Raw genomic sequence first — 14,361 nt, forward strand, 5'->3', positions numbered from 1 at the left:
GGAATATTCTTGCAGGACCACTTGGAAACTTGTGCTATTTTAGAAGAAACAAACTGTACAAGAAAGTTAAAGGTACATGGGCCAAAGATGAAGAGAAGTACAAAAGCTGCTCAGGGGCTAGCCAGGAAAACCAGGACTGGACATTGGTTCGTGACGTTAGTGTTTCTCTAGGTACGAGAAGAAGCCAGAATCGGGGCTGATAAAATCTTTACCTGAAAACATCTCACTCTTGGAAGGCCAGTTCTGGGTTTTTCCCAGAGCAGAGTGGCTTATTTCTGATCTCTACTCTGAACTCCTTTTGCAGGGTGTTGAAAATCAGGAGCTTACAGTAATCATGAAGTCATCTTTGTAGAGACAGCTGGCAGAGTCCAGTCAGCAGGGTCCCTTCATGGCCACATATTTGACCATGTTCTGGGGGCATTTCTTGGCCATTGTGTCCTGCGGCACTGGGAAGGCTGATTCCCAGGTCTAGGGAAGGATCCTTTGATAGGCCACTCAATGTGCTGTTTCTAGAGCAGGCCTTGTGAGTAGCAAAATCTCTGGACCATACCTCTCTAACAAGCCTCTTGAACTAGGAAAATATTCCCTTTTCTTCCTTCTTCCCATATCTAGAGTTACATTATTACAATCATTGATAGCATGTGGAGCTGCATATCAGCATTTTATCACAGGCTCAGCCACACATTGAGTAACATAAGAATCAATGCTCTGAAACAAGCGTCATAGAAAATGATATAGCTAGAGCTAGCAGTTATTAGTCAGAACTAAGTAAGAAGGAAAGGTCAAGAACTTTCATTAGGTAGAGCCCAGTATACTCCAGGTCATCTGACTTGCCTTGTTAAATGACTAGCCAGATGGTAATCTCCTGCTTGTATATCACGGAGGATCTATTCTTTATCTGAAGATTGCTTACTGAGATTAGCTTTAGAAACAAACTTAGAGTATCCTTTTTATTTTTAATTTTTTTGTTGTTGTCAAATGATCCTTTATTTTATTTTTTTTTTCCTTTGCAGTCCTTAACTAGCGGGGCGCTCCACTGCGCCACTGTTGATATCATCTATGATGTCATGAGGGTGGCGGCCATCAACAGTGCAGCCCACAGACCGGGTGGTCCCCAGGATCTCTTTAATGGTTCTAGAAAGTTCTCTAGCTAGAGACCGATTCCGCATCTGCTGGGCAATGTTGACAATCTCATCAAAAGTAATGTTTCCACTGTGCTTAATGTTTTTCTGCTTCTTTCTGTCCCTTGGTGGTTCCTTGAGGGCTTTGATGATCAGGGCAGAAGCAGAAGGTACCACCTCAATCTGGGCTTGTCTGTTCTGGTCAGTTTCATTGTAATCCTCAGACCCTTCCAATCACCAGTTGCCTTGGCGATATCATCACCAACCTTTTTTGTAGACAGACCCAGAGGGCCAATCTTGGGGGCCAGGGCAGATGTGGCACCGACTTCCCCACCGGTGCACCTCAGGTACACGACTGTTATCTCGCTGGGGTCGAACTTAGGCGGCATGGTGGAGGCGGCTGGTGTCAGACGAACCCGGATTCGGGACGACCAAAGCAAGTTGCACCTTTGCCTCCTCCCAGCCGAAAGCCGAAAAAGCTAGCGTATCCTTTTTAATAACACAATTAAATCTTTTAGAAATATAAGATAAGAAGGAACTACCTCAGAAGTGAATCTTAGTGAACACTAGACTTTAATTAACAAAACTAGAAACTTGCTTTAGCAATGAAAAAAAGTTAATATTCAGTGAAACATAATTTTTCCATTATGAGGGCATTAACCCTGTAGCCAGGGAAGGCTTTAACCCATCAAATAAAAATGAGGTTTGTCAGGGAGCCCAGAAAAGCCAGGCAGCCATGTTGCATTTCCCATAGCCCTGACTCTTTGATTTACAGCTATTGTTCACCCATTTTTAATTCCCTGATTGACAAGCAGACCATGGCCATGTTTTAAGGACATCAGGATGGCAAAAGTCTAAGCACGAGGGGTTATTTTTGTAGAAGTATGAGCTTTGTCTACATGTACCATAATCTTAAGGAATGCTTATTTACTTTACCAAAGTAACAAAAGATTTTAAAAATGCATATAAATCACTTAAAGGGAAAGAAATTCATAATCTCTTATTGAAAGCTACATTCTAAGAAAACTTTGTTCTATTAACATAGAGATTCGACTACATTCCAGTCTGAATTGTTTATTGGTTAACCTTAGAAAAATCTTTTCCATAAATCATGAAGTCACAGTATTCTTACAAAGGCATCGGAGTGAAAACATAGAAGGCATGTTTAAATCTGATTAAACTGCAATTGACAGTGCACCTGGTCATTGCTGTGACTCGTACCACGTTCACAGGATAAGTAGAATTATAGTTGATCACATTTAATTAGGGCATATCAGATCTATGGTGACTTCCCTGGTGGCCCAGCAGCTAAGACTCTGAACTCCCAAGGCAGGGGACCCAGGTTCGAACCCTTGTTGGGCAAGTAGATACTGCATGCTGCAACTAAGATCTGGCGCGGCCAAACAAACAAATATCTGGGCTTCCCTGGTGGCTCAGACGGTAAAGCGTCTGCCTGCAATGCGGGATACCTGAGTTCGATTCCTGGGTCGGAAGGCCGCCTGGGGAAGGAAATGGCAATGCATTCTAGCAGTCTTGCCTGGAAACTCCCATGCACGGAGGAGCCTGATAGGCTACACCCCACGGGGTCGCAAAGAGTCGGACACGACTGAGTGACTTCACTTCACTTCACAGATCTATATGAACTCACATAATTTTAAGATATCTATATTAGTAACATCCACCATACAGCATAATCTGAGGAGATCTGTCACCCCTTCAATAGTACTTCCCATGTAACTTTACATGTCCAGTGAACCCAGGTAGTTTAATAGCTCCCTGTGATATCTCAGGGGCCCTCTGAAGCATTTCAAAGCCAGCTATAAATCAAGTTATTTAGGAAGTTTTGTGGACAAATTTCAAAAGGGGTTATAACACTCAGTCAGATACAATCATATAGATCACTGGGAGACTATATTCACTTAGCCAAAGTAACGAAGATTTCAAAGGTAAACAGAACTGATCCCTTCAGAGGTAAAGACACTTAAAATCCAGTATCAAAGGCAGCTCAACATCTCAAGAAAACTTGTATTTCTGCACAAAACTCTTCCCTTGGGGTCCACTTTCCATAAAATATTCTTATCACTTTCTGTACCCATGACTTTGTTCTCCCATCCTGAAACAGCCACCTGTAAGTCAGATCTATTTTCTTTTCCCTTCATATAATGTAATTTCATCCCTCATACCTTCTTTAGTGAAAATACACATCCTACTTTCTTAAAGCAATCAAGAACTTAAGCATTCTATAGATTGGTGAACATAAGTACCGGTGACAATTTTTATAAAAAAATTTCTAGAGAACATCTCAGGATCGCATCAAGCATTATTCATGAATAGTCCAAAATCTCTACTATCTCTGTAAAAGGAAGTTAGTCCTCAGTAATGAATGATTCAGGATCTTATTTTATTTGGAAATGACCCAGCTAGTCAATAAACTTCCGTCAGTTAGTGTAGCACAGCCCCAGAAATTCAGGTTACCAAAATTTAGAAAATGTTTTAGAGGGACATTTCTAAAATATAATTATTCTTAAAAGAGTTTCTCTGAAAGCTCCTATCTCTTTAACATTTCCCTTGAGGTTTTTTTTTTTTTTTTCTTTCCTAGAGGTACTTTGCTGCTAAGTCACTTCAGTCGTGTCCGACTCTGTGCGACCCCATAGACGGCAGCCCACCAGGCTCCCCCGTCCCTGGGATTCTCCAGGCAAGAACACTGGAGTGGGTTGCCATTTCCTTCTCCAATGCAGGAAAGTGAAAAGTGAAAGTGAAGTCGCTCAGTTGTGTCCAACTCTTAGCGACCCCATGGACTGCAGCCTACCCCATGGAGGAACTCCCAGGTTCCTCCATCCATGGGATTTTCCAGGCAAGTATATTGGAGTGGGGTGCCATTGCCTTCTCCGAGAGGTACTTTGCTGGTTGACAAAGTTGTAACAGATATAAAAATATAAAAATATTTAACTTACAATAAACCTAGGCACAATGAAAATACTCTGACTAATGACTCTTAGACATATCTACATCAGAGTAGCAAACAAACATTAATACTGAATATTTAATATTGAATATTTCCCAGTTCACGAGAATATGATATTCATTTAGTTTAATTTCTCTTGTAGTTAGAATTGTCTGATTTGTAAGTGTTTCCTTTCCTTTAGGCCAATTAAATTAGAACACATTTATCACTTCAGCATTAAAAAGAAAAAAAAGCACACACTGAGATATACATAAATCCAGAAAATAGACAGAGATTTCATTGTTTCCTGCCTGAGATTTAAAACGTCTTTGACCTTCTTTTTTGTTTGTTTGGCTTGAAGTTCCGATTTGCCCAAGGCTGAGTCAGGTCTAAGGCAAAGTGGACAGTGTATTTCAAGGACACGGAAAGGCCTGACTTCAAGCTTTGCCCTAGGCAGGCCTTTTAACAAGCTAGTTGTTTTTAAATACATATGCAAAAAGAACTGGTTTTGCAGTTTCCAAGGGAAAGAAAATTTTATTTTAACCAGTTTTCTCCAGAGTCTAAAGAATATCAGGGCCACCTTGTGTCAAAAAGTCATTTCACAATCAGTCATTTCGCAGTCAGAATGGCTGTGATCCAAAAGTCTACAAATAATAAATGCTGGAGAGGGTGTGGAGAAAAGGGAACCCTCTTACACTGTTGGTGGGAATGCAAACTAGTACAGCCACTATGGAGAACAGTGTGGAGATTCCTTAAAAAACTGGAAATAGAACTGCCCTATGATCCAGCAATCCCACTGCTGGGCATACACACTGAGGAAACCAGAAGGGAAAGAGACACGTGTACCCCAATGTTCATCGCAGCACTGTTTATAATAGCCAGGACATGGAAGCAACCTAGATGTCCATCAGCAGATGAATGGATAAGAAAGCTGTGGTACATATACACAATGGAGTATTACTCAGCCATTAAAAAGAATACATTTGAATCAGTTCTAATGAGGTGGATGAAACTGGAGCCTATTATACAGAGTGAAGTAAGCCAGAAGGAAAACCACCAATACAGTATACTAACGCATATACATGGAATTTAGAAAGAGGGTAACAATAACCCTGTGTACGAGACAGCAAAAGAGACACTGATGTATAGAACAGTCTTATGGACTCTGTGGGAGAGGGAGAGGGTGGGAAGATCTGGGAGAATGGCATTGAAACATGTAAAATATCATGTATGAAATGAGATGCCAGTCCAGGATACTGGATGCTTGGGGCTAGTGCACTGGGATGACCCAGAGGGATGGTATGGGGAGGGAGGAGGGTTCAGGATGGGGAACACATGTATACCTGTGGTGGATTCATTTTGATATTTGGCAAAACTAATACAATTATGTAAAGTTTAAAAATAAAATAAAATTAAAAAACAAAAAACAAACAAACAAACAAAAAACAAAAAGTCATCTTTCTTTTCTGTAGTCTTAGGTTTATGGCTAAAATATAGACCAACTAATGCTCAAATTGACTCTGATCTTTCAGCTGATAAAAATTTTGGACTGCCCCTCTGGTGGAAAATGATGTCTTTGGCCCATCAGAAGAATCTGAAGGGTTAAGGGGATTTGCAGGGGTGGGAGAAGCTTGGTCCTTCCCAGGCCTGAGAAACAGGAGTAGTCAGAAGGGAATTTTTTAGGATGTTCAGGACTGGGGGAAGCTTGGTTCCCTCTCCACCTGAGAGATCAGCTTCCTTAGAAGGGGATTCTTCAGAATGTTAGGACAGTTTTTGATCCTTCAGGCTTTGGAATATAGAAGAAAGAGCTGGACCAAAGGGAACCTCAGAATGCTTTCCTAGAGATCCTGTGGATATGAAAGGCCAAGTAAGGGTCATCTAGGAAATCTGATGGAGAGACACAGAGAGGGACAGGAGACAGGGAGGCAACAGAACGGAAGGAAATTTGGAGTCTTTTCCGTCTTTTGGCAAAACCTAGCATGCCACTCAGAGGCCATTTCTGGGGGTCCCCCATTTGTATTGGAGCCAGGCCTTTTGGAGGGTCAAACTTTTCCAGTTTCTGACAATGTAGCCAAGGGTTGAGAATGAGAGAGCCTCCTGGGATATAACAGAAACCACTCTTAGCCTACCTACCATAGAATGGGAGTACTGAGAGTCACTGGCTGACAGAAAGGCGTCCCTTTTTCCCCAGTGGTCTCTCCAAGCGACTGATGGCACAAAATGGCCGAGTGACCCAACAGTCGTGTGCCACAGTGAGAGGTGACCGCTGAGAACCCTGCAGCTAAGTCATCAGGTGACACGGGCAGAGAAAGACAGAGATTCCCTGCAGCAACCTGGTGACTCACCATTTGGTGATTCCCTGAAACCTGGAAGGCACTCTTGGGATGGCTCAGAGGCAACACCCAGGCTACTGTAAATCAGCCCGGGAAAAAGGGAAAGAAGTGAAAGCGACAGGGAAGAAGGCTGAGGAATCCGCTGTACAATATATCCGGGAGGCGGTGGCCAGGTGACAGTGGTCTCTGTTTGGCCTCAACCACTATGTTCCTGACACGGTGGACGGAAGTTGTCGTGCTGGGGGTGGATGCCCTTGAAATAACGCAAAATCAGTAATGGTGTTCTTATACCCTTTGGCATATATTTTATCAAACAGCCATTAAATAGCAGAGCTTAAACTTTAATTCAGTTTATGTACTTTAGATTTTAGCTAATGAAATTTTAACTAATGACAGATTCACAGAGACAGCTCTAAGAAAAGGTGAGAGAAGTTTTTGTAACTGTAAAGAATACTAAAGACAAGAAAAGTTTCATTCACTCAGTCATATCCAATTCTTGTGACCCCATAGATTCTAACTTGCCAGGTTCCTTTGTCCAAGAAATTCCCAAACAGGAATACTGGACTGGGTAGTCATTGCCTTCCACAGAGTTCTTCAAAAAACCTAACCAAAAAAAAAAGAAGAAGAAAAGAAAATTGATCAAGTCATACTAATATTTTCATACATACAGTCCAGTTCAGTTCAGTCGCTCAATCGTGTCCACCTCTTTGGGATCCCATGGATCCCAGGGCTTCCTGTCAGTCACCAACTCCCGGAGCCTAGTCAAACTCATCTCCACTGAGTACAGATATACACTCAAATAGGGCTATATACTCATTAGGAGGAAGAGAGAAAAAGTTTCCTGTCACTAAACTCAGGTAATTTTGAATGGATTACAAATGTGCTGTATTTTTAATACATTTTAAAATAAAGCAATGAGCTGTATTTTAAATTTTAATACAGTTGAGCACAGATTAGGACTAATAAGATTCTTGTGAACATTTTGGAAAATACAAAGCTGTGATGAGACTCTGTGATGTGAGCATGGAGTGTAGTGGAAAAGATCAGGCCTGGGCTTGGGATGAAAACCGCCACTCCTCAAACCCAGTATCTCTGCTAAACACAGGTGAGTTTCATTTTCCAAAGCAGAAAGAAAGAAAGAAGGCATGAAGTTACTCCATTAATTGGGATAGTTTAGGTACATCCCTCACTTATTCTTTCCAAGACACTTGTTTAAGTCAAATGGAGGAAAACAAATTCATAGCATAGGAAACTCACAGAAACACCTAAACCATTGAACATGTCATGGAGTAAGAAGTACATGGAAGAATGCATTATCATTGCATGGGTATTTTGGCACTATTATGGAAACTATGATCTCAATCTATCATTAAAAAATATTAGTTTGGGCACTTCGTGATGATCCAGTGACTAAGACTCTGAGATTCCAATGCACAGCGCTCTGCTTCTTCCCTGATCAGGAAACAGGAACCCACATGTTGTAGCTAAGAGTTTACATGTCACAATCAAAGAAGCTGAAAATTACGAGGATGACTGAAGATCCTACCTCCCACAACGAAGACCCAGTGCAGCCGAATAAATAAAGATTTTTAAAATGTGTCATAAGCAAATTTCACTTCATGTATGCCTTTCCCGATCTGTGGTCTAATTTTGGAAAGACTGATGCTAAAGCTGAAACTCCAATAATTTGGCCACCGCATGTGAAGAGTTGACTCATTGGAAAAGACTCTGATGCTAGGAGGGATTGAAGGCAAGAGAAGGGGACGACAGAGGATGAGATGGCTGGATGGCATCACCTGCTACATGGACATGAGTTTGGGTGAATTCCAGGAGTTGGTGATGGACGGGGAGGCCTGGCGTGCTGCGATTCATGGGGTCGCAAAGAGTCGGACACGACTGAGCGACTGAACTGCACTCAAGTGAACTGCACTACTTTTAAGTAGCTAGTTTCCCTTATCGATAGAGCGCAGTCTCTGCAACGTTTTTATTTCTGAAACTTTTCTGAAGAACTGTGGACCACTGAGTTCACTCTATAAGGACAATCTGTAACTCCGGTTCTAACGAGCTGAAGCTGCATCCATATGTAAATTCATACAGCATTTCCCCTACTTCACGATGATCCTAACACCAGACCACATCCCAGTGGGGATCTCTGGTACCAGTGCCTCCCCGTGTTGATCTCGCACAAAGGGCATATAGTGAACAACTCAACGTCACTAATTCATTTCGAGAATTCATCATGCTCTAGAGAAAGCCGGGATACAGACAATGGATAGGAGGCTCTGGGATTTAACGGAGAAGTTAATCTAAAGAGCAGTTCTTCACTATTATAAGAAAAAAAGGGGAAAATAAGAAGAAGGCAACACCAAATCCCCCAGGGAGAAAACTTAGACTCAGAGAACTAAAGGTTTGCAGGTTCTCAGTCCAGGCATTTCAGGAGGAAAAGCAGACACATTCCCAGACCTGGGACAGGACACTTACCTGAGAAGCTGCCATTTCCTCCTCTTCTTCCTGCTGCCGTGAGTCTTTCCTGGGGATGTTATTTCAAAAACTCACATCCACAGCTTGAGAAAATACCTTCAAAGGCATCCACACAGCTCTTTCACCTGCAACTGATGAAGTGAAACTGAAGAAAGAACCTTCCTGTTTCCCCCGCCGTTTTCTGAGCCTTTTTTTCGCTTCCAGATCTGTAGGCGGCAATCAAGACTAATCTGATATGCTAATCACATTTGGTGTTTGGTGCTTACTTTTGGTGCACTCTCTTTGCAGACCACCCCTGAGAGCTCTCCTTTCTTTTTGCACTACAGAGAGCAGGTCACAGTACAATTCACGGGAGACTATGCACCCGACTACTAAGCTAGCTGACACACATTATGAGGGTTTTGAAACATGGCGGGTGAAGACCCCATTTAGGAGCCCTGCGCTGCAGCCTCACACTCCGCACTCCTGAGACCTCTCTGGAGCTGAGGATTAGGGCGGGAACTTCGAGAAAGAAAGGTTGCTGGGCTGCTTGCCTGGGGAGGGGCTCTTTCTCGGATGGGTGTGGCCCTCCACCGCCTCTGCCTGAGCCCTTGGGGGAGGGGTGGTGGGGAATGCGTGCTTGGCGGGAATCACCTGGGGGCCTTGGGTTCCTGCAAAGCTTTGTTCTCAGAACTCTTCCCAAAGATGCCTTGCCTTTAGCGTGCTAAGTCTGACTCTTTGCCACCCCATGAACTGTAGCCCGCCTGGCTCTTTTGCCAGTGGAGACTCTCCAGGAAAGAATACAGGAATGGGTTCCATGCCGTCCTCCGGGGGATCTTCCTGACCCAGGAATGGAACTCACCTCTCTGGTCTATCCTGCATTGCCAAGCGGTTCTTGACCGCTAATGCCACTTTGGAAGGCACAGGACACCCTGAGTACTTAGGGTTTTTTCACTGCCCTCTGCAACCTGAGGAAACATGTTTTCACAAAATGATTTGCACTGTGACCACCTGTCTGCAGGCAAGGGACCTCCAACTTCAGAGACGATGAGGCTGTAAGTGTTTCCATTGTTGCAGAAACCAAGCACAGCACTGGGAGAGTTGGAGAACTCGGGTTTATTATGCTGGCGGGCCCTAAGAACATAACACTACGAGCTCCGAGCCCCAAACAAAGGGGTTACAGAGTTTTTATACTTGGGCAGGCATGATTAAGAGAGTTTGCAGATTTGCAGGGGCTAGGGCAATTGCAAAGAACAGAACAAGGGGGAGTGAGATAAATTCCAGTTTCTAGTATTTTGAGTCCCCAGTTTGAGACCTACGTGATTAAGATTTTGCAAAGAGCAAGCTGAGTTACAGAGGCAGAAGGTGTAGGAAGTTATGTAAAAATTTGACATTTTCCTCTTCATTGCCCCCTCTTGATGCTTCTATCACTCATTGCAGAAAGCATCATCTCATGTTCGATAGGATATTCAGAGCTCCAGGTCAGTTAGGAGACTATACTGAGCTATTAACATTTGCAACTTTCTGGATTCGAGAGGTTATGAACTGGGTAATATCTTTGAGAACACAAGGGGCAAACAAAAGCACCTCTAAGAACATGAACAGAGGACCGGTTAAAGGGAGAAGCCACGATGCCCAGCTCCAGATATTGTTCCAATTACTTCAGGAATTTTCTAGTTCCTTTCTGCTTTTCATGATTCATTCCCTTAGCTGTTAGGCCATGTCTCTTACTATTCCTAATTGGTTTATATAAAAGCAGCATTTTTCATTCAAGAAGAGGCAGAGGCCTGCCTTTTCAGCTGTCAATAGGTCTAGCCCTCTCCTATTCTGTAAAGCCACCTCAGCCAAAGAATCCAGCTGGTCCTGTAAGGCCACTAAAGATGTGGCTACTCTCTCAATGTCATCTCTGTGTTGTAGCCACGCATTCTGGGAAACGAACTCACTCAGAAAGACAATGCAGATACTGTAGTGCAGTTTACTACACCCACGGGCTCAAGGCAGAGTCTCCTCTTAGCCAAGCACCCCGACCAGTTTTTGTGAAAGCCTTACATACCCTACGTGTATAAGGTTCCCTGAAACTAGTCTGAACAAAGGAAAAAGAAAGATACAATCAAAATTAACCCGCAATCATATGTCTTAAGCCTAGGTAGTTAACAGTAGACAATTATCAATAGGCCTGTGGTCATACCCCAGTAAGCATAATAGAACGTATGGTTCTATTCAATTACACAGATAATTAGGACATTTTTTTAGGCCACAGAGAGCCCTGGGCCTCTTCCTTCCAGGGGGCCTGGTTTTCTAGTGGACATTTCATTTCCATAGATACTGGGCATATAGCTCAAGGTCCACAGTCCAGGCCAAGATGGAATCCTGCTTTCAAGATAGAGCGTGTTCTGTTTCCTCCTTCATGTGAAGTCCTTGGATAGTATATGGTAGAAGGTGATTGATGAAGCAATCCTCCTGTTCCAATAGTTATCCCAGCCAAAATTTTGGAACCAAAGTAGGGGATAAACTGGATGGGTCTTTTTGACCACAAGTGTGCTGTCAGAGGCACCGTGAGAGTCTGGTTGTTAGGGCCAATATTCATCTGGGGAGTGAGGAAAGCTAAGGTGCAGATACCCATCCACTGATTGGGAGACATAAGTAAGCATCTGTCCCACAAACCAAGAAAAGGCCTTGATGGAGGGGCACCATATTATGTCTGTGTGAAGAAGAGTGGGCAACTCACCTTTTATAGTTTGATTATATTTGTCCCAGGCTAAATTGACTACAGCTTCAGTTCTTCCATCATTTTTAAATCATCTGGAGCCTTTTGAGTTAACTCAATTGCCCTTAAGACTTGCCCTTGTAAGGGTGGATCTTTACGAGTTCCCAAGGCTGCTGCAATATTTCATGTTACTGGCGAAGCTAAATACCGTGGAGTTCCTAAGGATGAGCAAAGCCAGCAATCCCTGGCCAGCTGGGGGATGGTGTCCTTTAGAACGTGAAGAGTTGCGCTGAGAACCTGGTACAGATGAAGGTCTAAGGGGGAGTTAACTCTGTAACCTCAGTCATACTGCCAACAGGCAGAGGCTGATTTTTAAGGGCAAAGTTGGTCCGTGATTTCATTAGTCTGCATTATTGTCCCTGTCCAGTAGGTTTTTCCATTTATTTGGCAGACAGACAGCTGTTCTGTATTGTAACATCTACGTGGCATTTGGGGGTAGACAGAGGCCCAGGAGCATGACGGCAATGCCATGGTGTCGGGATGCCCCTGGGGTTTGGATCCTCTGGTTGGGGAAAGGTAGTGGCAGTGGGGGACATAACTGGGAAACATTTTTGGCACCAGGACCCTGGATATACATCACCTGATCAGAAAGACAGTAAGTGATCCGCCTATAGGAAAGGCTATCTATACATTGTTCTAGCTGATGGTTGAATAGGCGATTTTCCAAGGGTTGACCTTAATGTTGACAGGTGCATGATGGAGAAGGAACGGCTCCATCTGTTACGGCAAGGGACAGCAAAAGGCTCCAAAGCAGCCTGCACATAACAGGTAACTGAGCACTAGCAAAAGGTTTTCTTCCCATCTTTGGGTGGTCACCACTATAGAAACTGAGCCTATCGTGAAGGGGGGTCAGCTATACTGTGAGCAATTTAGATAGTAGGGAGAGTCGATCATAAGAAACATCTAATTAGAATGAAGCTTGCCACTACAGTGAGATAACAGACAGCTAACCGCAGCTTCTGACCCAAATCCTACACTTGCGCTGTGACTGAAGCTAGTCCTGTAGTGAACAGCACAGCAGTAATACCAATCAGGGATAGAGGCCAGGGTTGACAATAGAAATCCATTAATATCTGGATAGCCAGATCCTCAAGCTTCTGCTGAGCGTTGATCAGCAAGCTGCCGCAGTGTGGCTGGAGCACGGCTGAGGAATCCTCAAGCGTCTGCCGTGCGTGGACTAGTCAGCTTCTGGAGCGACTAGAGCAGGGCTCAGCATCTCTGGTGAGTGAGGGCTCTTGTTTTTGGAACCAGACCTTGACGGGAAATCTGGGGTCCTGAACTGTTTTCCAGCTGTCCTCATCACAGGAAGTTGCTGCCTTCTTGACTCTGGTGAGGTGGATCCAAGAGATGATGCCTGTAACTTTAACAGCAATATGGTTGCCCAGACAACCATGTGAGGGCCTGTCCCAACTAGCTGACTTGGTCATTTTCTTCCAATACTCAACCCTTACCTCATCTCCTGGCTGGTAAGCATGAACCGAATTGCCCAAAGGAATGGGTGCCCTTTCTAGGGTTCTCAGGCGATATGGTGGAAGATTTGTCCCAGGATCTGAAGGTGTTGGGACACCTCCAGGTGAGCTAGTTGTTGGGGGCTTCCCTTGAGTTTTCCTGTCACTGGGGGTTTCTCCCATATAAGATCTCAAAGGGAGAATAGCCTAAGGACTTAGGGTGCATCGGGCTTGGAGTAAAGCTTGGGGGTAACATGTCGACCCAAGAAAACTGGTCTGCTGACAGACTTTAGCTAATGTAGGGCTGAGGGTACAATTCATGCCTTCAACTTTTCCTGAGCTCTGAGGCCTGTAAGACGTGTCAAGCTTCCATTTGAGTCCCAGTGTGCAGGATAAAGTTTGGATTATCTGAGACACAAAAGCTGGCCCATTGTCAGACCCTATGGAGAGAGGCAGCCCATAACTCAGGATCATGTCTCTTCACAGGGCCTTTGCCAGTTCTCGCACCTGTTCAGTGCACGTGGGGTAGGCTTCAGCCCATCCCTAGTAGGTGTACACTACCACCAGGAAACCCTTAGAGCTCCTATAGGGCTTGACATCAGTAAAGTCCACTTCTAGATCTTCAGAGGGCAGTGTCCCAACGGTCAGCACCCCTGGGTTGGGTCTTCATCCTTGGCTGGCATTGTTCTGGGCACAAGTCACACAGTTAGGACTGATCTGAACCCACAGGGCTGGGAACTTAGAAACGAAATAGTAGCGGTCCAGTAAGCTCCCCAGCGCACTTTTTTCTAAACAAGTTTTCTTATTATGTTGTTTTACCAGCTAGATTTCTGTATTACTGGAGACAAAGAGTCTTTGGTCTGGGAGCTTCCAGCAGCCCTCCTTTTCTTTTATTCTTCCTTCATTTACAGCCCATTGATCTTCTTCCTTGGTATATCTCAGGGATGGAGGCAATTCTGGGGCCATGAGGACCGTAAACATGCACTCGGGGCCCACTGTGGGGCTCCGTTGGGTTGCCACCTCCTTGGCAGCCTGGTCAGCCAACTAATTCCCTTTGGTGATTGGATCAGTTCCTTGCTGATGGCCTTTACTATGGATGACTGCCACTTGGGAAGGCTTCCTGAGTGCTTCTAACAGCTGAAGGATTTCCTTTTTGTTTTTTAATCTCCTCTCCTCCCGCTGTCAATAGTCCCTTTTCTTGATAAAGGGCTCCATGTACATGTAAATAGCAAAGGCAATCCTTGCCTCCACATGGATGTTGACTTGTTTCCCTACGGTGTGCCTCAGT

General features: G+C 44.1%; 1 protein-coding gene and 1 pseudogene across 3 annotated transcripts in view; both read right to left on the reverse strand.

Moving 5' to 3' along the window:
* LOC133230993 (zinc finger protein ZFP2-like) overlaps positions 1-14,361 on the reverse strand; it is a 47,850-nt gene that overhangs the window by 10,635 nt on the left and 22,854 nt on the right. Inside the window, exon 1 of one of the 3 annotated variants that reach the window (XM_061389143.1) lies at positions 6,411-6,496. The exons of the other annotated variants lie outside the window; for them this stretch is intronic. Coding sequence (XP_061245127.1) covers positions 6,411-6,413 — 3 coding nt within the window. The 5' untranslated portion in view covers positions 6,414-6,496. Of the gene's footprint in view, positions 1-6,410; positions 6,497-14,361 lie in introns of those variants that run through there. 3 annotated transcript variants of the gene reach the window in all.
* LOC133231005 (large ribosomal subunit protein uL11-like) lies at positions 991-1,525 on the reverse strand (annotated as a pseudogene).

The sequence above is a fragment of the Bos javanicus genome, chromosome 18 (assembly GCF_032452875.1).
Source record: "Bos javanicus breed banteng chromosome 18, ARS-OSU_banteng_1.0, whole genome shotgun sequence".
Classification (NCBI taxonomy): Eukaryota; Metazoa; Chordata; class Mammalia; order Artiodactyla; family Bovidae; genus Bos; species Bos javanicus.